We start from the raw sequence: 27,981 nt of genomic DNA, 5'->3' as shown, positions 1-27,981 counted from the left end.
AGTAAAGTTGACCGGAATCATAGTTGACATTTTGAAGACAGAAAGAAGAAAAGACGGCAGGCAAGAAATCAAGTTAGGAAGACAGGACAAGATGTTAGATAAGATGCTTTTGGCCTAAATTAGGACAATGGCTGCGGTGTGGAAGAGGAAGGGGTGGATTTGAATGTTATGCAGAAAGACTTGATAAGAATGTAAGCAGTATGAGAACAAGGATTTTTGTTTGCTTCTGTTTTGTTCATTGCCGTATTCCCAAGCATCTAAAATACTGTTTGACACGTGATAGATATCAGGTAACTATCTATTGGATGAATGATGTATTTGGTGGCTGAATAATTGTTTTGGAGGGAAATTAATGAGAAGTATGTTTGAGGGAGTAGCAGAAGATGACGTTGATGTTTTCTAGTTGTGTGATAAGGTGAAAGATGCTGCCATCAGTAAAGGTTGACAAATCTGAGAATAAGATGGGCTAAGAATGTGAAGACGTTGAGGAGGAAGAATTGTGCCTTATATTTTTTAGGGTGAAATTTGTTGGAACCGGTTATAATTTCTTATAATCTGTGTACATTCTGTAATTTCACTGTACATCTCTAGCATACATGGCTGCAAGATTTCTTTCAGCATGGGCAATTTTATCTGGGTAATCCTGTGATCTGTTGAGGACCATCTTTAGGAAGAATGCAAAGAAGCAGGATAATGGGCAGAAGGGGCAAGCTAAGGAGCTGAAAAGTCCTTCCACTCATTGGTGATGGTTAGTTGAGAAAGAGAAATGAGCACCTCTAAACTGTTGGCTTTTAACCACTATTTAAACAAAATAGCATGTTTAGCTATCAAGTGAGATCGCCTGCTGATAGGGCAGGCTCCAATCCCAAGAAGGATTCAACAGCCCACATGCATGTCAGAGTAAATATAAGGAGAAATTAATGTTAATCATACTATGTGGAAGCCCTCTCCTCTAGTTTCCATAAGCTTGAGACCTCTGTTAATCCTCTAAGTACTTCTACTTGATGTTGGGTTTACTGGGAAGAGGTTATGCACTGAGCTCAGAGAATAATTCAGCACTTTCCACTTAAGGTTAACAGTTCCTACTGAAGAGGAATGAAAAATGTGAAAGGAAGAACATTGGAAAGTGATTAGATCTTTCCACCACATTTACCTCTCCAAGTTCTATGTCAACCAGGCACTTCTTGCTTTTGTTACATGGGCGAAAATTCTCTTAGTTTTATAAACAACAGCCTAAGAGACACATTTTAAGCCAAAGGAAGGCATTCTTTTCTAAAGTATTTTACTGTGTAAACTTTGATCTTTACAGATATGACTATATGAAAGCTTCTGGAAGCAGAGAAGTGGGGGAAGTGGTACTTCATGAAGGAGAGGTGGCAGTGGATGAGGAAGCCTACATAGAGCCAAGGCAAGCCCATGGCTCTGTGCTACCAAGGCAGCTTCCCACGCCAGCCATTCAGGCAATTGATTCCTGTGGCAACCGTGGAAACACAGTAACGCCTCAGTCTTATGTTCAGTTCCAAAAAGTCCCAGAACTTATGAAAATTTCCTCAGACAGTTCACCTACTGATGGATACAGGTTTCACTTTCAGTTGTTGAATGTGAATAAAGACAACCATCAAGACCATATGCAGCAAGATGTCTCCAGCTGTTGTCCTTTACAGCCAAGTTGCTTACTTTTGACACAAGATAACGAGATGGAGTGTACAGCAATCTACTCGGAGCTGTTGATGCAAGTGAGAAAGAGCCAGGCAGAGAAGAAATCCTGCAACAAATTGAAATACATAAGACCATGTGTAGCAAAAACAATGCCAATTAGGAAAGCACCTCAAGTTAGTCCAGATCCAGTGCCTGAGAGAAAAAAAACAGCTCCTCTTAATCTGGCTTACACCATTCGTAAATCACGCGTGCCCTATAGTGTTCACACACGACCCTATCGGGAGAGGGTGATTCACTTATTAGCACTAAAGGCCTACAGGAAATCTGAACTTCTTGCTCGACTTCAGAGAGACGGCATGAGTGCAGAGGACAAGGACTCTCTCGGAAAAATTTTGCATGAAGTAGCTCATCTGAATACTCAGAATCTTTCATATTCTTTAAAGAATTGTTTTTTTAAAGAGCTCCAAAAAGAATGGCCTGGGTACAGTTACCTGGAGAGGCAGGCATTGGAGTTAGTGCTTGCCAGAAAAGTAAATCTCAATGCTACTGGCACTAATACAGATGAAATATTTCTTTCCTCTCAGGACCATTTTTACAATTCAGCTGACATTGATTATTCAAAGAACAAGAGAGTTAGAATATCTCACCTGACAACTAAACAACAGTCAGCATCAAGTGGTCATTTGAATAACGCCAGTGAAATATCTGCCGTGGGTCACCCACCATGCTCTGAATCTATCACCAGTGTTAGCTTTCCATCATTGCCCAACATCCACCTTCCGACTTCAAATTCTCTTCAGCCTGTCTATTCTAAGTGTAGTTATTCCAGCATTACAGAAGGACCTGAGACTCAAGACCCACGTGTTGACAGGTTTAGTCAAAGCAGTAGAATTTTTGAGTGCCAGCAGGGTAAACACTCTCCGCAAACATTAACCTCTATTTCGGTTACAACGAAGTATCCGAAGCATATGGAGAAACAGCATTCGTTGACTGGTGAGAAATTCAAATACAAATTTGCAGAATATAAAACAAAAAACAAGGAGTACAGTATTAAGATTTTGGAGGAACAGCAGACAGATAGTGAAAGACAAGATGAAGGTGCAAAACCAAATTCAAGTGAAGAATTTGCAAAGGTCTGCACTCCCACTGAGAAGAATTGTTCAGCATCTGAGCTTCCAGATTATCTGACTAGCTATGTCACTATAATTTCCTCTGAGCAGCGTGAGCGTTATGAGCAGGAATTTAGAGTAGATTATGAGGAATATAAGGCCTTGCATGAAAAGTTTCAGCCTTTTTCAAAAATATTTGTTTATCTAACTTCAAAAAAGGAGCAATTTACTCCAGATTCAAGAGAATATGAAGATATTAATCAAAAAATCTCACTAGAATATCAGAAGATGAAACAGATGAATCACAATTATTTTGAAGAAAAACACAGATGCCAATATCTCTACAACAAGCTGGCTCACATTAAAGAGCTGATAAATAATTATGACCAGCAGTGTATACAGTCATAGCCTGAGAATAGTTCTAGGACCAGAGTAAATAAATGTAAGCTTATTTATTTAAAATTCCAAATTACTTGCTCTAAGATTCTAAAAGGATGAAGCTTCACTGTTGAAACAATCAGTAGTACTATTGTAATTTTCCTTTTTCTTTTTATGTTTATTTTTTTTTAATTTTATTTTTATTAGCTTTATGTTTCTTTATTTTTATTTGACTTTTTTTGTTTTATTTTATGTTGATTTATGTTTCTTTTTGTTTTTAAGTTTATTTTTACTATTCTTATCATTTACTTTTTATTTTATTTTGCCTTTTTTTTTATGTACTGCTGAAGCTGTTTCAACTGTTCCCTTCTACCTCAAAATTTGTTTTCATTCCTTTTGTTCTTTTCAAAACATTCTGAGGATCTACTGACTGAAAAAAAACTTGTACACATTTAAAAAATAAAAGCTTATAATGAGCAATGGAAATTGCTTTTGAATAAATATAGCCTCTTTTGCTTTTTTTTAACACTTATCAAAGTTCATCCTTAAAAGACAGATGTTTAGAAAATTATAGAAAATACTATGATTCATCAAGCAGTACACATTTTTGTTTCATTAAGTTTATTTGTTGATCAAGCATGAAACTTGATTTTATCTTAGAGAGCACAAGTTATGTGGTCAAACATGCAAAGCTTTTGAACTAACAATTCTATGTTATAGCTTCAAAGTACTGCCAGTTGAAACAGGGACTATTATGTTTGCAAAGTTAAGTTTTTAAATGTTTTCCACAATATGAATACTGTCTTTAGTAAATGTTTGTTTCCATCAATCAACAGAAAGTTAGTAGTACATACCAAAGAATGACAGTTTTGTACAATAGAAAGGCTAATAATAAAATGAACACTTAACAACTTGAAAACCAATTTAGGGAGCAGAACATTCCCAAGTCCTTTGCAGGTACCTTTATTCTCTTATCTTTCCTGTGTCCCTGTCCCACCTCCCCTGAAAGTGATAAACACTCCCCCAAATTTATGTTTACCTTTGATTTTCTTTTTAAATCAGTTCAGTTCAGTTCAGCCGCTCAGTTGTGTCCTACTCTTTGTGATCCATGGACTGCAGCATGCCGGGGTTCCATGTCCATCACCAACTCCTGGATCTTGCTCAAACTCATGTCCTTTAAGTCGGTTATGCCATCCAATCGTCTTATCCTAGACCACTGTCTTTTCCTCCTGCCTTCAGTCTTTCCCAGCATCAGGCTCTTTTCCAGTGAGTCAGTTCAAAGCATCAGGTAGCCAAAGTATTGGAGTTTCAGCTTCAGCATCAGTCCTTCCAACGAATATTCAGGACTGATTTCCTTTAGAATTAACTAGTTTGAACTCCCTGAAGTCCAAAAGACTCTCAAGAGTCTTCTCCAACACCACAGTTGAAAAGCATCAGTTCTTCAGTTCTTAGCTTTCTTTATGGTCCATCTCTCACAACCATCCATGACTACTGGAAAAACCATAGCTTTGACTAGATGGACCTTTGTTGGCAAAGTGACATCTCTGCTTTTTAACATGCTGTTTAGGTTGGTCAGAGCTTTTCTTCCAAGGATCAAGTATCTTTTAATTTCATGGCTGCAGTCACGATAAGCAATGATTTTGGAGCCCAAGAAAATAAAGTCTGACACTGTTTCCATTGTCTCCCCATCTATTTACCATGAAGTGATGGGACCGGATGCCACGGTTTTAGTATTTTGAATGTTGGGTTTTAAATGAACTCTTTCACTCTCCTCTTTCACTTTCATCAAGAGGCTCTTTAGTTCTTCTTCGCTTTCTGACATTAAGGTGGTGTCATCTGTGTATCTGAGGTTACTGATACTTTTCCCAAAAATCTTGATTCCATCTTGTGCTTCATCTGGCATTTAACATGATGTACTCTGCACATAAGTTAAATAAGCAGGGTGACAATATACAGCCTTGACAAATCCCTTTTCCAATTTGGAACCAGTCTGTTCCATGTCTGGCACTAATTGTAGTTTATTGACCTGCATACAGAGTTCTCAGGAGGTAGGTAAGGTGGTCTGGTACTCCCATCTCTTGAAGAATTTTTCACAGTTTGTTATGATCCACCCAGTCAAAGACTTTGGTGTAGTCAATAAAGCAGAAGTAAATGTTTTTCTGGAACTCTCTTGCTTTTTTGATGATCCAATGGTGTTGGTAATTTGATCTCTGGTTCTTCTGACTTTTCCAAATCCAACTTGAACATCTGGGAGTTCATGTTTCATGTACTTTTGAAGCCTGGCTTGGAGAATTTTGAGCATTTATTTGCTAGCGTGTGAGATGAGTACAATTGTGCAGTAGTTTGAACATTCTTTGGCATTGCATTTCTTAGGGATTGGAATGAAAGCTGACATTTTCCACTCCTGTGGCCACTGCTGAGTTTTCCAAATTTGCTGGCATACTGCGTGTAGCACTTTCACAGCATCATCTTTTAGGAGTTGAAATAGCTCAACTGGAATTCCATCACCTCCACTAGCTTTGTTCATAGTGATGCTTCCTAAGGCCCATTTGACTTCACATTCCAGGCTGTCTGGCTCTAGGTGAGTGATCACACCATTGTGGTTATCTGGGTCATAACGACCTTTTTTGTATAGTTCTTCTGTGTATTCTTGCCACCTCTTCTTAATATCTTTTGCTTCTGTTAGGTCCATACCATTTCTGTCCTTTATTGTGCCCATCTTTGAATGAAATGTTCCCTTGGTATCTCTAATTTCTTGGTATCTCTAATATCTACTATATTTATAAGCATTTTTAAACAGTATATTGTTCACTTTTTTAATCTTTGGGAAAATGATGTCATACTGTAGGTAGTTGTCATCTTGTTTTTTCAACCAACCTTATATTTCTAGGATTTATTTATGCTGATATGTAAATAAGTAGCTTATTTATTTTTTCACTTATATGTTGGATCATCATATGCCTTTCACATTATTTAGCCACCCATTCTCTTGTTACTAGAGATTGGGTTTTCTCTCTCTCTCTCTTTTTTTTTTTTTTTGTTATTACAATGTTGCTGTGAACATTTTTTTGCAAATTTACCCTTTTCCATCATCTGTGCTTTTATTTTCATTTAATTTTATTTTATAGCCCGTAGGAACTTACTGCTTCTGTGTGATCACTATTTATTAAGTTTTACATGAATTTCCCCTTGATTTTCAGGCTTCCCTCTATTTTCTTGTTTCTGGCTCCTATGGGTTTTTTTTTTTTTTCTTGAAAGCTCCTTTTATTCTTTTATATGGGTCGACTGGCAGTGAATCCTCTCAGTTTTTTAGTTTCTATATGCTTTTAATCGATCTTTCCTTTTGAAGAATATGTTAATTATTAAATTGAAGAATTCCAAGTTGATGATTATTTTCATTGGCAGTACAAGTATGCCTCTGCGATATTGCAGATTCAGTTCCAGACCATTGCAACAAAGCGAATATTGCAATAAAGCAAGTGACACAATTTTTTTGTTTCACTGAGATTCAAACCCCGTTCTGATTTAAACTCCTACATGAGGAAATCCAACAGGCATGCTACTGAGAGAGCTTCTAAATGAGCAAGTAATCAGGACAATTAACAACGAAGACTCTTTGTCTGCTAATGCATTGTGGCAGGGGACTAGGTTTTGAATTCATAACTCGAATTGAATCCAGACCCTGCCACTTTCTATGTAACTTTGGAGAGGTTGCATGATAGCTTTGGAGATTAATTTTCCTATCTGTATGTTGGTAATAATAATACTCAACTAAAAAAACAAACACTCACCTCACAGAGTAATTGTGTCTAGTGAAAGGTAACCAATCAATGAAAAAAGAGCTGATCTTGATATGATTATTTTTCCCTGTGGGCAACAAAAATACAAATACAAATCAGTGAGCAGCAGGATTATCTTCCAAGTTATCTGAAGAACAAGGAATATTTACTGTGGCTTGGGATCCGTACAGAAAACACTTGAGTTAGCAATATGGAAAAGATATCAAATAGACTGTTTGATGAATTCAGGTGCACGCTGTCTCTGAAGTCAATATAAATTTGTGGAGGAAAGCTTCCCCTAGGCTACACAGAAGGAAAAAAAAAAAAAAAAAAAAAAAACAGATCTTGTTCTAGTTCATGACCAAAACCTAAGCACAGCATATCAGCCAGGCATTTTCTTACAATGTCACATCATCTCTTAGAAGCAATATGAGAAAGCTGACAGTCCAGTTGATTGGTGACTCAGGTGATCAACATTCTGTTTTCTTTAGATGAGTTTTTTCAAACAAGACATTTAACAGGGCTATGTCGATGTACCAATGTAGTGATGACCACGTTAGATGGAAGAGCTGGTAGAGATGCATTAGCTGTGTGAGGTGGCATGAGGGATATGCTACTGATAGTAGTGGTAGTTGGAAGGTATGAGATAAGAGACTATAACTGCTAAGGAACACAATATTGAGAAGAGAGTCAGTGACTTGTTCTGTGCTGAATAAGGCACCTACATTTAGGGTATAAGAGAAGGAACAGAAGTGAGCAGAATGGCCAAAAAAGGAGAATGAAAACTTCAGTGACCAGGATCCAAAGCGAGAAGGTAATCCACAGTTGCAATTGATGCAAAGAAGTCAAGACACTTAAGTTCAGCTCCCCAGAGAGCAGCATGAAGATGCGACTATGGAGATGTCACACAACTCCATTAGGATCCCTTATGTTTCCCCAACATAAATCAAAATCTACACTGATTTCAGTTTCAGAAACTTTCAATATATTTACCTAATTAAAAAGATATGAAATATCTACCTGGAGAAGGAAATGGCAACCTACTCCAGTATTCCTGCCTGTGAAATCACATTGACAGAAAAGCCTGGTGGGCTATAGTCCACAGGGGTTGCAAAAGTGTTGGACACAACTTACTGACTAAACAAAAACAAACACAAAAATAAAAACACTGGGAAGACTGCTCAGTTACTGCTCTGAAAGCATTATATAGAAAACTTAATGCATAAAAAGGCCCATGATTCCCTAATATCCCCCACTTCTTCATCTTTTTGAATAAAGGTTAAATTCAGTGTGTTAATTATAAAGATGGCATTATATCATTTCTGATTACAAAGTTTCTTATACCAATCAGCTTAAATTCAGTGTTATCATCGCTAAATAGTCTATCTCTGAATGTATGTCACAGGCAGATGAGGATTGAAACTATTTTGTCTCGTTTGAGGGAGAATGGATTTCGTATGTGGAGAATGGTATTTGTATGGCTGAATCCCTTCACTGTTTACCTGAGAGTATCACAACATTGTTAATCAGCTATACCCCAATACAAAACAACAATTTAAAAGAAAAAAAAAAAGGCAAACAGAAAATGAAATATCTGAATTTCACATGAAATTTTCAGTAATTAAGTTGATGGCACAGTGGTAAAGAATCTGCCTGCAATGCAGGCGACCTGGGTTTGATCCCTGGGTCAGAAAGATCCCCTGGAGAAGGAAATGGAACCCATGCCAGTATTCTTGCCTGGAGAATCCCATGGACAGACGAGTCTGGCAGGCTACAGTTCATAGGAAACACAGAGTCAGCCACAACTGAAGCAACTTGCCACATGCATGCAACACTTCCTGTTTAAAATATACCATTAGAATTTAGAAATTACTTTGTAATTTCATTTGGGGTAGTCTTTCATCATAAACATGATTAATTTTTTTTTCTCTTTGCACATGCATGAGTCTTTCCCAGGTATATCTGAAGTTTCGAGTGGCACCTCTTTGTTAGCCCAGCAAGCTATCCCTTTAATGGAATGTCTGTCCTTCTCTCAAGATGAGATATCAAAACCCAACTTAAAATCACCTTTCTCTGGAGACGCAGACATAGAAAACAGACTTGTGCACACAGAGGGAGCAGCAGAGTGTGGGATGAATTGAGAGAGTAGTATTGAAACATATACATTTCCATATGTAAAATAGATAGCCAGTGGGAATTTGCTGCATGGCACAGTGAGCTCATACCTAGTGCTCTGTGACAATTTGGAGGGGTGGGATGGGATGGGAGGTGGTAAGGGGGTTCAGGATGGAAGGAACACATGTATACCTATGGCTATTCATGTTGATGTATGGCAGAAACCAACACAACATTGTAAAGCAATTATCCTTCAATTAAAGTAAGTAAATTTTAGAAATAAATTTCAAAAAGTGAAATAAAATCACCCTTCTTAGATCCATGTCCTTGTCTGCCATTTGTCTAATTAGGTGCTCACTTGATACAAAGCTGGCTTTCCTTATTCATTAAAGATGTTGGGCCTGAAAAGTGTGTTTCTCCCTTTGCTTTTCACAACATCTCAAATTAACCTCCAGTTAAAAATAAAATGGAAATAATGATGGTCTCAGCTGCCTGTTTCAGTGACACTTTTTGTCAAATAATGGGTGACTTTAAAATTGAAACTAAATAATCTGTCACAACTATTTTAGGAGCAGTTAGTAATCACTGTCTTGAGTCTTCTCATGGCTGCACTAGCTTTATTTAATAAGGGTAATTCAGCTCCAATAGAGAGATGATAATTGGTAACCTATGCTTCCCATAAAGCCATCAGAGTAAGTTGGTTACCTAGATATGATGGACTTCTGAAACCTTCTCATCTGTTTCTCACAATAAAAGTGTATATATACAGTACAAATATTTTGAACAGCTAAGCACTGTAAATTGTATCTTTATTGGGCTTCTGATGGTGTAACAGGAAGAGCCAGTGTGTGTGGAGCTATTCCTCTTTAAATACTTTTATTTATTTATTTTGGCCGCATGGTGTGGCATGTGGGATCTTGGTTCCTAGATCAGGGATCAAACCCATGCCCCCTGCAATGGAAGCATGGTGTCTTAATCACTAGACACCCAGAGAAGTCCCCTTAAAGTACTTTTAAAATGGCTACAATTTATACAGTTTGTAGAATCTTATATATATGATCAATTCCCTAATAAGAGATTAATCAAGTCAGTAGTAGATAAATAAAATATGCTACACAATGTTATCATTTTCTGTAAGAGAACTCCATGGGACATAAAACTTTTGATACTGATCTGTAAAGCTTGAAAGGTAGATCTGTGCAATCAATTATTTAATAGTACTGTGGCTTGGGGTTTATGGAGAAACACTTGAATTAGCAACACAGAAGAAAATCAAATGGACTGTTGGATGAACTGAAGTGCCTGAGGTCTCTGAAGGCAATCCAGAAATGAGAAGGAAAACTTTACTCACTCTATACAGATCAAAGAATCAAAATAGGTATTGTGTTAATAGTTTGTTACCAAAACACTAGCAAATATTTCTGGCCAGGCATTTCTCACAATGTCACGTTGTCTCTTGGAAGCTGTGTGATGAGACTGACAGTCCAGTTGACTGGGAGCCCCAGAGACCAGCATTCTATTCTTTTGCCAGGTTTTCTCAAGCAAGTCACATTTATCCTATCTCTGTATCAGATGCTTCTGAAATGGGTTTGAAAATAACTGCTGTTTCTAAGTCATTTTGAACTGTATTGAATATCTTAATACTCTTCCAAAAGTGCAGTTCATTATATTGAGCTTATTAGTGGAGAGTTTTTGAGACATGGGCTTCCCTGATGGCTCAGATGGTAAATAATCTTCCTACAATGCAGGAGACCCGGGTTCCATCCTTGGGTCGGGAAGATTCCCTGGAGAAGGAAATGGCTACCCATTTCAGTATTCTTGCCTGGAAAGTTTCACAGACAGAGGAGACTGGTGGGCTATAGTCCATGGGGTCACAAAGAGTTGAACATGACTGAGTGATTAACACTTTCACACTGTCACTTTCGAGACATGGTGAAAATCTTTTGTAAACCGAAACCTAGAGAAAGAAAGTGATTTGCTTAATTTAGGGTTTCTTAACCTTGGCACTACTGATGTCTTGAGCTGGGTAATTCCTTGTCCTAAGTGAGGGTGTGTCCTGCACATTGTGGAATATTAAGCAGCCCCTCTGGCCTCTATTCATTAGATCACAGTGGCAACACCCTAATTGTGTTTATGAAAACTGTCTTCCGATATTTCTAACTGTCCCCTGGGGGGCAAAATAGGTTCTAATTGAGAACACTGGCCCCAGGTCACACAGCAGAATAGCTGCAAGAGTTAGGAATGGAGTTCAAGGCCTCTTGACTCCTACTCTGAAGTAATTCTTATTCAGCTACATTTCCTTACATATGTGTTGGTACTTTGAGTGAGGGTAGGCATCAAGTTTGGAGAAGGCAATGGCACCCCACTCCAGTACTCTTGCCGGGAAAATCCCATGGACAGAGGAGCCTGGTAGGCTGCAGTCCATGAGGTCGCTAAGAGTCAGACATGACTGAGCGACTTCACTTTCACTTTTCACTTTCATGCATTGGAGAAGGAAATGGCAACCCACTCCAGTGTTCTTGCCTGGAGAACCCCAGGGATGGGGGAGCCTGGTGGGCTGCCGTCTATGGGGTCGCACAGAGTTGGACACAACTGAAGTGACTTAGCCGCAGCAGCAGCAGCAGGCATCAAGTTAGCACCTTTAGTTTACCAAGAGAGAAACTTCTTGAAATTTGGGTCTTCACATTTCTGTGCCATACTGTCCCTTGCTAGAATAATGAAAATGTGTAGATAGAAAAAAGCGAAGTTGACAAACGTGAGTGATTTATTGAAAAGAGCCCCAACTGTTTACAATTATTAAAATGCAATGTGTGTGTCTCATTAACAATGAATAAACTTAGCAGTATATGTCTGACAAAATTAGGCATTGCAGCAAACACGCCTTTCAGTATGCAAAAGTCCTATTCAATAGCTACTTCATGCATACCTTCAAGTGGTAAATTTCATCTCTGTGAATAAGAGTTAAATAGCTTCATAAAATGCATACAATATTCTAATATTTATATTCTATTTATACTTATGCCATACATTATTATATTGTATTGTATATTATATAATTACAAGATTATTACAAGATGTTATTTATATTTATATTCAAATTATATTTATGTGTCAAACTTTTTAAGGTATGACAGATGACCTGTGGATACACGGGATGAGACTATGACACAGTGTAGGACAACAATTTGCTGAAACATAATTTACCACAATTTAAAAGAACTGAATGATGTGATAAATTAATATTTATTCCAAAAGAATGATTTTTATATGTTATTTGAAAAGTAGGTATTAATACAGTATTACGGTGTAATCTGAAAGCAGTATCAGGATGGTAAGGATGTGTCTTGGTGGTGAGGAGAGTGACTTCTCTTTAAAATTATTTTCCCTCTATCTATGCTTTCTAACTTCTATTATTTTTATATTATAAGGTTCTATGGAGGGAACTAAAGTGGGGTAGAGGAGTATGGGGAGTGCCAGTCAGCGGGACAGAAATTCCAACGTTAAATAGTGTGGCCAGGGGAAACCTCACTGAGAAGCTGATATTTGAACAAAACTTCAAGGAGGCATTGGAGTATGTCATGCAGCTAGCTGCAGAAATAGCGCTCTCAGGCATAGGGAAGGGTCAATGCAACAGCCACAGAAGAGAAATATGTTTCTGAAGTGCTTGACTGACTTCAGGAACAATAGTGTTTCTGAAAACAGGGTGAGTAAGTAGTTGGCTTGTGAAAGAGATAACATAGCCAGATCACAGAAAGCCTTATAGCCATTGTAAGGACTTTGGTTTTTCTGAGTGAGATGAAGGGATACTGGATGGTTTTAACAGAGGAATGCTCAGTTCAGTCCACTCACTCACTTGTGTCCAACTCTTTGTGACACCATGGACTGCAACACGCCAGGCTTCCCTGTTCATCACCAACTCCCGGAGCTTGCTCAAACTCATGTCCATTGAGTTGGTGATGCCATCCAACCATCTCATCCTCTGTCGTCCCCTTCTTCTCCTGACTTCAATCTTTTCCAGCATCAGGGGCTTTTCCAATGAGTCAGTTCTTCGCATCAGGTGGCCAAAGTATTGAAGCTTCAGCTTCAGAATCAGTCCTTCCAATGAATATTCAGGACTAATTTCCTTTAGGATGGACTGGTTGGATCTCCTTGCAGTCCAAGGGACTCTCAAGAGTCTTCTCCAACACCACAGTTCAAAAGCATCAATTCTTTGGTGCTCAGCTTTCTTTATGGTCCAACTCTCACATCCATACATGACTACTGGAAAAACCATAGCTTTGACTAGGTGGACTTTTGTCGGCAAAGCAATGTCTCTGGTTTGTAATATGCTGTCTAGGATAAATGCTAGGATCTACTTAGTTTTAGAAGCATTACTCTGGCTGCTGTGTTAAGAATATACTATCAGGGACAATAATCAAAAGAGGAACAGCAATTAGGATGATACTAAAATAACCCAGGCAAAACATAGTGACAGCTAGGTTGAAAAAAAATCGGTGGAAGAAGTGGGGGAAATAATTCAATTCTGGATATTTTGAAGGTATAGCAAATACACTTTTCCTAATGGATTGGATATGGAATGTGAGAGAGTTAATAATAACTCTAAGTTTTTGGCTTGAGAAATGTAAAGGATGGAGCTAAGACTGGGAAACCTATGTGAAAAACAGGCTTGGGAAAAGAAGGAGCATGATTGGTATAGGTTATGTTTGAGATGCCATTATTTATCGAAGAATATATATGAGTTTTGACTTCACAAGAGAGGTTCAGGATAGAGATATGTATTTTGGAGTTGTCTGTGGATAGTTACATTTAAAGCTGCAAAGATGGACAAGATCACTAAATAAGTGATAAAACATTCTAAGAACGAGCCCTGAGGTCCTCCCACCCTTGGAAGTTTAGTGAGATGAGAAAGAATTTGCTATGGAAACTGAGGAGAAATGACCATAGCCATAGAAAGGATATTAGGAGAGTGGTGTCAAGGAAGCAAAGTTAAGAGACTATGCAAAGGTGTCATAGATCAAGTGTGTCAAATGCTGCTGATAGGGTAGATAAGACAAGGAGTGAGACAATGACTGGGTTTAAATCCATGGAGGTTATCTGTTACATTGACAAGTATTGTTTTGGTATAATGGTGAGGGTTGAAGGCCTGACTGAAATTGGCCCAAGATAACATGGGAGGAGAGGAACTGGAGACTTGGAGTGTAGGCAAGCCATTTGAGGAAATTTGAGGTTAAGGGAAGCAGAGAAGAAGGGCGTAGCTACAAATAGATGTAAGGTCAGAAGCAGTTTGAGATGACAGGAGAAATTACAGCACCTTTGTGTGCTGATGGGATAAATCCAACAGAGAAGAAAATTATGGTTTTGGAAAGAGGGAGGGTTGGAAGAGGATTGTTCTCTTCCTGAGTTTGGGTCTTGAGGCAAAGAGGAGGAGATGACCTTTCAGTGGGACTTGGGCAATGTGTTAGTATTAACAAGAAGAAAGGCAAAACTTATGTGTGTATTTATTGGGTATATATAATCTGGGCTGTCATAACTTGTGAGGTTCTTTTCTGGACTCATCTGTCTGTCCCCCCTCTTTTATTTTTTTCAAGCAATGCCATCATCCGAGAAAAGATTGATAAGAAAGTGTTGGATATTTGAAGTACAAAGATAATGCACAAAATAAGTGTATGTGAGAGTCTGGGAAGGAGTAAATTACAGAAATAACTTAAAATTGTCTAGCAGCATTAAGGACCTTGCCTAACTTCAAGAGGTATAAAATGATAATCTTTCTCAGTTTCCAGAAGTGGAAGAAAACCAGATATTAATAGATAGTTATAATGTCTAACATACTGATGGACTGTGAAATTTAAACTACAGGGAAATGAAGACATAAAAGGGCAAGGTATAGTGAGAAGTTACTAAGGATACTGGGCCTTGGTTGGAAGGAAATAATTGGAGCTGGGGTACTGGAAGAAGTGAACTGCAAATATAGGATGTATTCTGTAGACAGAATGGGATGTTTGAATTGAAATTATGGTGTGGTTACATCTTTGGTTCTAATGAGGTCTTGGGTATACCCATGGGAGTAAGGGGATAACACAGGGTGGAAGACAAAAACATTTGGGAAGAAGAAATCAAAGAAATGAACTTTCAGGGTATTTGAAGCATCATCCATGTGGATAATGAAATCACCAGGAATTATGGTTGGAGTAGTAACAGAGAGAGTGACAGCCAAGAGATAAAATCTCCAGGAATGATAGACACTGACACTGATATCTACAAATAGTTGCAACAGGGAGTAATTTAACCTGATAACATGATATTCAAAGCAAGGAGATTTAGGGAGGGAGGGAGGATAATAGAATTAAAACATTTTATAGATAGTTTAAGTGGGAGCAGGCTTAGCCATTTCCAAGGTCATTACAAAGACAGAATATTGACTGTTAATCTGATGTCATCTCCCCCTCTGAATAACTAAAGCCACCAGGGTTAATTTTATTCTCAGTCACCAAATTGTAACATTTCTTCAGAAAATCAATATATTGTTCAGCAGTCATCCATAAGTGATCTGGAAATGATTCACTAAGTGTGGAGATTTTTGTCAGAGTAAAAACATAAAACTGGAAACTGCATATCATTAGTCTAGCTGAAGAATTTGGAAATCCAAGGGAAAGCAATTCAACCAAGATCATACTGTTAATAAGCAGCAGAGTTGAGTATAGAACAAAAGTTTCTGAGTTAAGGTTAGAAGATTCAGCCAAAAGCAAAATAAAACAAAAGCAACAACAACAGCAACAATAAGTCAAAAGGAAAACTGGATGACCTGTTAAATTTGGGTTCCACATAAACAGTGATTTTTTTGAAAGGAGTAGCATGTCTCACATATTGCCATGGAACATTCTTATATTTATGTGTTGGCAACAAGGTCCTGAGTCAGTTTGCTTGCTTTCTCCACCTCTGTCCCTGGTAGTAGATAGCTGAAGTTGTATAGGTTATGTGGAGGTTCATGTGTGTGTGCTAAGTCACTTCAGTCATGTCTGACTCTTTGTGACTCCCATGGACTGTAGCCCACCAGGCTACTCCATCCATGGATTTCTCCAGGCAAGAATACTGGAGTGGGTTTCCATGCCTTCCTCCAGGGGATCTTCCTGACCCAGGGATCAAACCCACTCTCGAGTCTCTTGCATTGGCAGGCAGGTTCTTTACCACTAGCACCACCTGGGAAGCCCTGTGTGTGAGGGATGGTTGTTCTAATATCCATATAAGAAGCATTTGTGTTTCCTTTGTGCTTAAGTATGATAGCTTCATGATGTTTCATGAGAGTTAGAGGCAATTAGAATAAAAAGTCAGATGAGCCAAACAGATGTTGTGGCAGGTAAAGTCCTTGTTTAAAGGCTTCATCATCAGACTAAATATGTATCTCTTACAAGCACTGCTTCTAGTTTCTCCTTCTGATATTCTTGCAATTTAAGAGCTTCCTGCCAAGAATAGTTGCAATTTTTGGGAAAAAGAGAAATTTTATTGGAAGGTCAGTCAAGTATACTAGTCTTTACCATTTTCCTTGCCATGATTGTTTGTATTTATTACCATATTATTAGCATCCATAGATATTATTTATTACTAAGGACAATAAATTTTCACCAACTGACATGTATTTTCTATTAAACCTTTTTCTGAAACTATTGCCTGTTCTCTTTCAGTGACAGACCCTTTGGTTCCACAGCCATTCAAATTATTTCTAAATGACTTACCACATCATTAGAGATTACAACTCTCTCCTGGACAAAATCGATCCATTTAAATAGGAAATGATTTGCTCCCAGATTAACACAACATTAACATTTCAAACTATTGACTAAAAATGTCAGCCTTTCACATTTTAAATGAACAGACTTGCAGTTATCAAAATGATGAGGTGGCCAAACAAATAGTGGTTGGTCTCTTGTTATTATCCACAAATGGCATTTTAAAAATAGATATGAAAAACATTATTTCCTTGCTATTAGTTTGGCTCTGCTCATATGCTCTACTTAATTTGAATTGGGATTAATCAATTATTAGGCATTCTTTTTCTAACATTCTTCCACAAATTCTTGATCTTTAAGAACATGAGATAATGTTTAGGTTTCCTAAGATGTTTTAAAAACAGTGATCATTTACAAATAGAAGAAAGTGTCACATAAGAAAATATTCAATATTAATTAGTATGTTGAAAACCTCCATAAAAATGAATTAGTACCTAAATTTCCCAATGGTAGTAAGTTAAGTTTTCAGAAATTGGTATTAGCTTTCCTAAGCTGGTAAGAATTTTCCCTTAACTTCTGGGTATATGTATTGTAACATATATTTCTTATAATGAAGCTGTGCAATTATTTTGGATATCAAAACCAAAGCTCAGAAAGTTAAGTAACTTGCTCAATATCATGTAGCTGGTAGAGCTGGGATACAAATTCCAAAGCTTGTGATCTGTCTGCTGTGGAGTTACACAAACCTTTGAAGAAGAACTCAATAGTAATGGGTGACGTGTTTTGCAAGATGTTTTCTGATTTTTCTGAGAAAAATCATTATTACCAATAGACAGTAACTCATTTGTATAATACACTACCATTCTCAAAATACTTTTATTTATATGACCACATGTATATGGTACATGTAAGTATATATATGTACATACATTGTGTGTAGAGTATAACTACTGATGCTACCTCAGTTTCATTTTAAACTCATCAACCATCAGAGCTAAAGTCAGAATATATATGGCTCAATGTCTAAAAAAGTAGCCAAGATATTAAGTGATGGTGGCAAAGTCATAGATGATGCAACAGAACCAGGGGTCAGATCCAGAGCTACCATTTCTAAGGTCTTGTACTACACCTTGCTGATCATGCCCTTTGGATGCCACACCCACTCTGCTTGTGTTCTGACAGATTCCACTGGCCATCCTTCTTTTGCACATAACCTCATTCTTCCACTTGCTTTCTGCTTCCCCAGGCTGAGCTTCCCTTCCTTGGTGACGCCCACCTCACATTAGTCAGGCTTGGATACCTTTCCTTGTGCCACCAGAGCTTCTTCCAGATTCCAGGCATAGGAAGCTGCCTTGCTTGGGTCATTTACTATTTTGAGGACTGAATTGTTCAGGAAAAGAAGGAGACAAGGAAAGTCTTTTAAGGGATGTGATCCCTGGAAAAAGGGAAGCATGCATGAGCAGCTGAAAACACTTCCCACTTGGCTGAAAACAAGTGGTGGCCTTACTGGACCGATCCTCTAGAAGCCAGTTTGTGGCTGTTAGAGTGAATGGATACCGAGGGGGGAAATCTTCAGAGAGGAGAGAACTATAGAATGAGAAATCTCCCAATATGTTTCCCATTAAAAATATAATTGGCTTGCTCCAGACCTGCACAAAAGCAGGGTGAGACTCTAAAGAAGCAAGCAGTAGTTAGCAACTGGGAGGCTAAAGACCTGAACAGAGGTTTCAACTGCTCTGTTTCAAGGTGTTCTGTTTCTATAATTTCTTGTCTAATTTTTTCTTCCCATGTGAAAGAAACTGTACGTGATTCTTTCCCCTCCCATCAACCTTTGGATTTCATAAACCATATTAATGCAGTATAGCTATCAGTACTCATTACTTTCAAAGAATCATGTTTTACCATTATATGTCTCTTCTTTAACAATTATTTTTACATTGACATAAGGCTTCCCTTGTGGCTTAGCTGGTAAAGAATCTGCCTGCAATGCGGGAGACCTGGGTTCGATCCTTGGTTTGGGAACATCCCCTGGAGAATGGAAAGGCTACCCACTCTGGTCTTCTGGCCTGGAGAATTCCATGGACTGTATAGTCCATAGGGTCTCATAGAGTTGGACACGACTGAGCATCTTTCACAGAGTTTCATAAACAATTTAAGTTTGAAGACTAACTATAAATCTCAATAATACTTGATTATGGTGAACTCTCTGTGCAGTTCTCTGTGTGTTAGGTTAAGCATTTGAAATTAATCATCTTAAAAGCTTGATTCTGTATCCATGGGTTACATACTTATATTTTCTAAGAGAAGCAGGGATATTTTTGGTTGTGGGTATTTGGGTTTGGGGATACTCTGAGACCTCTGTATCCACTGATACTATCCTTGCTATTATCTGTGACCAACTTGTTTCTGTTCATTGCCATAACATTTCTAGTATGGAATGGGTGAGGCTGTGTATTTAACTGCAGCTGTGATTTGGCAACTCACAGGATCACATTAAGTACTGGGTTTTCTTCTTAACCCTATAAATGTGAGAAAAAATAGATTTGTTTAGCATCATGGTCTTATAAATCCTTGCCTTGATTCTAGATGTAGGGATTTGAAAATCTTGTTCTTTTTCCATAAGATGTCCAGAACTGTTGGAAGCAGCCACCTCTGCCCCAGGGTCCTTGAATGTCTGCCTGTGTCCTAAAAAGTGACACCACTCCCCCCAAATTTTACCTTCAATGATTAACATGTTCTGGATGCCTAGATGCCTAATTTAATAATCCGCTTTGTCACTGTATGCCATGGGCTACTGGATGTTATCTGTAAATATTCATAGGATCTATCATGGCATTCAGTCTACACCGAGTAATCCTAGCTTTTAGTATATCCCTGGGTACCTGTGGCATGAAACTCACTGTTCTGCTCTCAGTCTCAGTTGGTGTTCTTGGTTGCAAACAACAGAAACAAATTCTAGTTGACTTAAGCAGAAAGATAAAAGGTATTGAAAGGATACCAGTTATCCCACAGAATTGACTGTGAGATAGAGAAGCAGCCTCAAAAACACATAGAAAACGAGGATACTAAGTTTTGCCTTCAAGTGCATTCAGATGACAGCTGAAAACGAACTAAGAAAAGCAACAAATGACAAGTATATTCAGTAAAGACGTGATTTTAAGTCCTAGTATGTGATGTCAACGGGAACTGGTCTAGCAATGAAGCAAGTTGCTTTAAGAAAGTAAAGATGAGCAACAGGAAAAGTGAAAGTGGCTCAGTCGTGTTCGACTCTTTGTGACCCCATGGACCATACAGTCCGTGGAATTCTCTAGGCCAGAATACTAGAGTGGATAGTCTTTCCCTTCTCCAGGGGATCTTCCCAAACCAGGGATCAAACCCAGGTCTCCTGCATTGCAGGATGATTCTTGACCAGCTGAGCAAGGGAAGCCTTGAGCATCAGGATAGCCAGTCCAAATAGGACACTAATATATTTACAAAGTAATAAGATACAGGACACAAGATAGGAACTCAATCCAAATTGGAAAGAAAGAGGCAAATACAAATTAACTTCCAATAAGTCAGCAGACTCTTTTGAGTAGCTTATTAGAGCTATGGCCATAACCGAATAGGTAAAGCTTTGCCAGCTTATGTTCTAATCTCCAAACACCACTCTACTTTGTGTAGAAAGTTAAGTGGTTGCACCCTGAAAGTCAGAGGTAGACTCTGCTTTTCACATCTCTTGGGACTCTAGCAATTGCCCCTAGCAGATACAAAACAACTGAATAGCAAGGGGTTAAGTTTAGTTAGATCAGAACCATAACATGGTTTTGCTATGAAAACTTTCTTCATGACAAAGGAGCATGAAAGCACTAAAAGAGTCTTTATTGTACTGGAGGCAAAGCTCTGGGATTTTGGCTTTTAGATTTCCTAGTCTTCCTTTCTAGTGAAGTTCCTCAAAACACATTCAAGAGCTTGCCCCTTAATAATTACTACCTGTTTTCCCATTTGAACTCTCTTTACCTAATTAGGCGATGCCCCTAATATCCATCATTCTCAGCACCATAAGCCCACTAATTAACCTGGAGAGGGACAAAAAAGTGAAACCGTGTTCCCTCTTCTTCCCTTGTCCACTTGTACAGTTTGGTCCAATTAGAAGAGATTTTTGGGAGAAATGGTTATACTTTGAGCTCAAAACATGATATTTGAGTAGTACAGCATTTGGGGATAATAGTAATTCTCAACAGCTATGAACTTAATCCTCTAAAGGGCAATTATAAAACCCATTTTAAATTGGAATATTATTTTCAGGAAGCTAAACTGAAAACCAGGTTAAGTTTAAAATCTGATTTTGAAAGCATCATTCCTGTTTCAATGTGCCAGTTTTGATATATAGGCTTGCCTTAAGCATTCTGTTTGACTTTTTCAGTGTTAACCTCAAATGCCATCTTCTTTGAGACTGATATTAAAAATTTAACTCCCTTCTTGTCAAAATGATAAAAAAAAATGTAAACAACAGCTCTTAAGATTTGTCAGCTTTACCCAAAAGCAAAATTAGGATAAGGTGAGTGTTTTGGGGTCTTAAATCCCTGTTGTATCTTAGGTCTTTGGAGAAGAATAATTGGAAAAATCTAGTTTTCTCTAGGGATAGTCAAATCTAAGGATTAAAAATTGCATGCCATAGCACTTATCATCATACTGTGTTGGAATTCCATGATGTGAGCTGTTTGGAAAGAAGGTATAGAAACAAACTTCAATATGGCTTCCAATGATATTTGTGTTTTGTATTTATACCCCTATGTTATCCTCTCCCATAGTAAATCAGGCTGACTATAATCAATAGGATATGACAAAAGTGGTAGTTTATGATTTCCAAGGCTGTTGTAAAAAGCAACATGGCTCCACATCGCTCTACAATCACTTGCAATGGGAAAAGTCAGCTGCCACGTGTGAAGAACACTCAAGTAGCCCTGTGGTGAGGACCACATAGAGAAGAACAGTACTCGCCTGCTCTCAGCCAGCACGAACTTGCTAGCCACGCAATTGAGTGACCTTGGAAACTTATATCTCAACCACAGTGAAACCTTCAGATGATTGACATCTGATTGAGAAATACATAACCACAACTGCCCAGTGAAGTGAACAATGGAATTTCTGACCTAGAGAAACAATAAGTGATAAAATTTACTGTTGTTTTAAGCCACTAAGGTTTGGTGTTATTTGTTAAGCAGCAATAGATAACTAATCAATAAGGCAATGTGTTTGACTTATTAGCAAGAGTTGGCAACCAATGTTTTCTTTTAAATGAATGAATGTTCATAGAAGTAGAGAATCTCTAAAAAGCAATGGTGATTATAAGTATCTACTTCCCTGTCAGAGGGGGGAAAAGGTTGAATCTTTCCCAATCATACACAGTTAATATTATCAATTGAAATGAAGAAGATAGTGCTATTTGTGTTTTCTTCCTGGTCTTCCTGTGATATCAGGATGTCTCATTGGCTAAATTATACTAAGATGACCTAATTTTTAGCATTCTGAATTCTTTTGTAGTTGCAAGGGTACTTTCTCATTTTATGAGAATAAGCTGCATTTGCCTGTTATTTGTCTTCTTTTCCATTATGGTTATATTGTTATGCAAAAAGTTAAAACCATTTTAGAAAGCAGTATTTTAGGTACGGAAGAATCTGCCCATTTTTCCCCTGTCTTTCGCCTGATGAAAGATGACCATTGATAAACCTTTTGTTCTAAGGGAAAATTATTCCAAAGCTATTCTAATGAGGCTGCTTATGAAATGTTACTTGCAGCTTACTGAAGTATGCACAATCCTGTCTCATGATAGCCATTTAATAATTTCTACTTAATAAACTAGTCAAAAAGCAATAAATTCTCCAACTGATGCTTTTTTATGTTTATTTTTCCTCCTATATTGACTAATCTTGGACTAAATCAACTGAATCAACTGGATGTTTTAGTGTTACATATACACAATATTGAGAAGATTCCCCTGGAGGAGGTCATGGCTCCAGTATTCTTGGGGCTTCCCTGGTGGCTCAGTGTAAAGAATCCGCCTGCAATGCAGGACCCCGGGTTCGATCCCTCAGTTGGGAAAATCCCCTGCAGGAGAGCATGACAACCCACTCCAGTATTCTTGCCTGGAGAATTCCATGGACAGAGGATCCTGGCAGGCTACATACATTCATGGGGTCACAAAGAGTCAGACATGACTGTGCGACTAACACTTTAACACTGAGAAAGCAGGCAAGGGAAGATTTGGCTGAGCATGCACATGAGTAATACCATGAATAGTCTCTCCTGCTCTTCCATATGAATTATTGGATCAGGTTTTCAGCCTTTGAGAAAGCCTGTTGGGTTTTTTGACTGGGATCTAGAGATTGAATTCATGTTTTAATTTGAGAACTGTCGCATGTTTATTATCATTCTAGAACATAGATATTTATGTCTGCTCATGTTTTTGGATAAAATTTATGAATTTCTTCATAAGGGACTTGAACTTTTAAATATTCCTAGGTATTTATTGTCTTGCTATTAATGTAATTTGCATATTTTAAATAGATTTGTTTTACCTTTTATTGATGTACAGGAGTACTACTGATTCCTGTCTGTTTGCTGGAATATAAATTTCATAAGGGAAGGAATTTTTGTGTTTACTGCTGGGTTCTCAGTGTCTATAACTATGCCTGGTATATAGTTTCTGTTTAATAAATATTTGTTCAGTAAATGAATTAAATGATTGGTCTAATATCTGGGAAATTTTTCAGCTCCTTTTTATCTTTATAATATAAAATGCTGTCTTGTAGATTGTCTTGCCAAAACTTACCTGTGAATAATAACTTTGCTTTTTTTCCTTTCTAAGACTAATACAGTCAAACTTCCATGTCTGTGGGTTCTGCATCTGCTGATATGGAGGGCTGATTGTATTTATTTTCTTGTCTTATGTTATCGAGGATCTCCAGTATTATGTTGTTAATGATAATATTAGATCATTTAGAAGTGAGTGTTGCTATAGTTTCACCATTAAGTGAGACATTTACTACTAATATTTGATATATACTCTTTCTCATGTTTAGGATGTTCTTTCCATTATCAGTTTGATGTTATTTTTTAAAACCAATTATCTATTAATATAATTCATAGATTTTTAGATGAATTAAATTAATATATTTTCTGTTGTTATCTTTGTATTCCTGCCTTCAAATATATTTGGCCATGATATATTATTTTTTAAACATTGATGGAATCACTTGGCTAGTATTTAGTGTTTTAAGTCTATCTATAATTATTATCAGAATTTACTTATAGTTTTTGTTCCTTTATAGTCCTTGTCTGATTTGATATCAGGTTTGTTCTAGCCTCATGAAACGAGTTGGAGGAGTTTCTTTGGTGTACATGTGTGGGGCTGACATGGTTCACACCGAGACTCTTTTGGGTGATTACACTCTCCAGAGGATGCTGACAGTCATAACAATAGTAGTGGTGGTGGGTGGGTGGAAATGGCAACCTACTCCAGTATCCTTGCCTGGAAAACCCATGGATAGAGGAGCCTGGTAGGCTACACTCCATGGGGTCACAGAGTCAGACATGACTGAGGTGACTAAGCATGCTCAGCTGTGAATTTTCTAAGAACCAAGATGGCAAGTGGCCTGTCATGTTTACTTTTTAATATGTGTAGTATTTAAACGTATGGCTCTGGAAGCAGGCTGTCTTCTTCTTTTTTTTTTATTTGTTTAAATTAGTTTATCTATTTTTTAACTTTATAATGTTGTATTCTTAATTCCCACCTTTGTCAATAGATTTGCATCCTAGTCAAATGACTTAAACTTACTGTATCATAATTTCTTCATATATGATACAGAGAATATTATAGTACACAATTCATGAAGTGGTTGTGAAGATTAAATGAGCTATCATAATTAAAATGCTATAATAGCCTCTGGCACATAATAATTACTCAGTGACTGTTAGTTTTCTTTCTTCACTTCTTTGACCTCTTTCTTTTCTTCTCCTTTCTTTCTTCCTATTATGGCTCCCTCTTCTCTTTCCCTATTTTTTGTATGGTGTGCCTACTACCAGTTGTGCCTGGTATTACACAGTCTCTTTACTTTAACAACTCCCAGGAGTATACTCTTCTGCCAGATTGATGGAGGCATAGTCACCTACTTTTTGTAAGATAGGCATATGAACCTACATCTTCTACTGACTTTGAGTTAACTTTCTAGTTTTCAGTTCCACCTATTTACACTTACATTCAATTCTGACTCATTCTGGGATTCCGTGGCCCAAATTAACTGTCTTCTTGTCTTCCTATATTACTGGTCGCTTAAATCGTCTATTCCCATGTTATATGCTTTCCAGCATTCAAAATTTTGTTGTTTCCTTTCCCTTTTGCTGTATGTTTATATCTTTACAACTTTAAAATACAGTTTTACTTTTGAAGAAGTAATGAATACATTACTGACTGAGCCTGACTTCAGGCTCTACTACAAAGCCACAGTCATCAAGACAGTATGGTACTGGCACAAAGACAGAAATATAGATCAATGGAACAAAATACAAAGCCCAGAGATAGAACCATGCACCTATGGACACCTTATCTTCGAGAAAGGAGGCAAGAATATACAATGGAGAAAAGACAATCTATTAACAAATGGTGCTGGGAAAACTGGTCAACCACTTGTAAAAGAATGAAACTAGAACACTTTCTAGCACCATACACAAAAATAAACTCAAAATGGAATAAAGATCTAAATGTAAGACCAGAAACTATAAAACTCCTAGAGGAAAACATAAGCAGAACAATCTCTGACATAAATCACAGCAGGATCCTCTATGACCCACCTCCCACAGTAATGAAAATAAAAGCAAAAATAAACAAATGGGACCTAATAAAACTTAAAAGCTTTTGCACAACAAATGAAACTATAGGCAAGGTGAAAAGACAGCCTTCAGAATGGGAAAAAATAATAGCAAATGAAGCTCCTGACAAAGAATTAATTTCAAAAATATGCAAGCATCCCATGCAGCTCAATTGCAGAAAAATAAAAGACCCAATCAAAAAAATGGCCCAAAGAACTAAACAGACATTTCTCCAAAGAAAACATACAGATGGCTAACAAACACATGGAAAGATGCTCAACATCACTCATTATCAGAGAAATGCAAATCAAAACCACAATGAGGTGCCATCTCACGCTGGTTAGAATGGCTGCTATCCAAAAGTCTACAAGCGATAAATGCTGGAGAGGGTTTGGAGAAAAGGGAACCCTCTTACAGTGTTGGTGGAAATGCAAACTAGTACAGCCACTATGGAGAACAGTGTGGAGATTCCTTAAAAAACTGGAAATAGAACTGCCATATGACCCAACAATCCCACTTCTGGGTATACACACCAAGGAGACCAGAACTGAAAGATACATGTGTACCCTAATGTTCATCAAAACACTGTTTATAATAGCCAGGACATGGAAACAACCTAGATGTCCATCGGCAGACGAATGGATAAGGAAGCTGTGGTACATATACACAATGGAACATTCAGTTCAGTTCAGTCGGTCAGTCGTGTCCGACTCTTTGCGGCCCCATGAAACGCAGTACTCCAGGCCTCTCTGTCCAGCACCAACTCCCAAGGTCCACCCCAACCCATGTCCATTGAGTCAATGATGTCATCCAGCCATCTCATCCTCCGTAGTCCCCTTCTCCTCCAGCCCCCATCCTTCCCAGCATCAGGGTCTTTTCCAGTGAGTCAGCTCTTCGGATCAGGTGGCCAAAGTATTGGAGTTTCAGCTTCAACTTCAGTCCCTCCAATGAACACCTAGGACTGATCTCCTTTAGGATGGACTGGTTGGATCTCCGTGCAGTCCAAGGGACTTTCTTCACAGTCCAATTCTCACATCCATACATGACCACTGGAAAAACCATAGCCTTGACTAGATGGACCTTTGTTGACAAAGTAATGTCTCTGCTTTTTAATATGCTCTCTAGGTTGGTCATAACTTTTCTTCCATGGAGTAAGCGTCTTTTAATTTCAAGGCTGCAGTCACCATCTGCAGTGATTTTGGAGCCTAGAAAAATAAAGTCAGCCACTGTATCCACTGTTTCCCCATCTTTCTGCCATCAAGTGATGGGACCAGATGCTATGATCTTAGTTTTCTGAATGTTGAGCTTTAAACCAACTTTTTCACACTCTTCTTTCACTTTCATCAAGAGGTTCTTTAGTTCTTCTTCACTTTCTGCCATAAGGGTGGTGTCATCTGCATATCTGAAGTTATTGATATTTCTCCCAGCAATCTTAATTCCAGCTTTGCTTCCTCCAGCACAGAGTTTCTGATGATGTACTCTGCATAGAAGTTAAATAAGCAGGGTGATATAGACAGCCTTGACGTACTCCTTTTCCTATTTGGAACCAGTCTGTTGTTCCATGTCCAGTTCTAACTGTTGCTTCCTGACCTGCATACAGATTTCTCAAGAGGCAGGTTAGGTGGTCTACTATTCCCATCTCTTTCAGAATTTTCCACAGTTTATTGTGATCCACACAGTCAAAGGCTTTGGCATAGTCAATAAAGCAGAAATAGATGATTTTTTGGAACTCTCTTACTTTTTCGATGATCCAGCGGATGTTGGCAATTTGATCTCTGGTTCCTCTGCCTTTTCTAAAACCAGCTTGAACATCTGGAAGTTCATGGTTCACCTACTGCTGAAGCCTGGCTTGGAGAACTCTGAGCATTACTTTACTAGTGTGTGAGATTAGTGCAATTGTGCGGTAGTTTGAGCATTCTTTGGCATTGACTTTCTTTGGGATTGGAATGAAAACTGGCCTTTTCCAGTCCTGTGGCCCCTGCTGAGTTTTCCATATTTGCTGGCATATTGAGTGCAGCACTTTCACAGCATCATCTTTCAGGATTTGAAATAGCTCAACTGGAATTCCATCACCTCCACTAGCTTTGTTCGTAGCGATGCTTTCTAAGGCCACTTGACTTCACATTCCAGGATGTCTGGCTCTAAGTGAGTGATAACACCATCATGATTATCTGGGTCATGAAGATCTTTTTTTACAGTTCTTCTGTGTATTCTTGCCACATCTTCTTAATATCTTTTGCTTCTGATAGGTCCCTACCATTTCTGTCCTTTATTGAGCCCATCTTTGCATGAAATATTCCCTTGGAATCTCTGATTTTCTTGAAGAGATCTCTAGTCTTTCCCATTCTATTGTTTTCCTCTATTTCT

At 38.0% G+C, this 27,981-nt stretch overlaps 1 protein-coding gene across 3 annotated transcripts in view; it reads left to right on the top strand.

Moving 5' to 3' along the window:
• The window catches only part of LOC145535846 (RNA polymerase II elongation factor ELL2-like), an 84,849-nt gene extending 81,202 nt beyond the window's left edge, over nucleotides 1-3,647 (top strand). For all 3 annotated transcript variants that reach the window (XM_081564191.1, XM_081564190.1, XM_081564189.1), the window contains one exon: nucleotides 1,310-3,647. In XM_081564191.1, the coding sequence (XP_081420317.1) occupies nucleotides 1,320-3,176 (1,857 nt within the window). In that variant the 5' untranslated portion in view covers nucleotides 1,310-1,319 and the 3' untranslated portion in view covers nucleotides 3,177-3,647. The remainder of the gene's footprint in view (nucleotides 1-1,309) is intronic.
• The last annotated feature ends 24,334 nt before the right edge of the window (nucleotides 3,648-27,981 follow it).

Source organism: Giraffa tippelskirchi, chromosome X (genome assembly GCF_054371585.1).
Source record: "Giraffa tippelskirchi isolate mGirTip1 chromosome X, T2T-mGirTip1v1.2.pri, whole genome shotgun sequence".
Classification (NCBI taxonomy): domain Eukaryota; kingdom Metazoa; phylum Chordata; class Mammalia; order Artiodactyla; family Giraffidae; genus Giraffa; species Giraffa tippelskirchi.
This window is presented reverse-complemented; position numbering and strand designations above follow the sequence as displayed.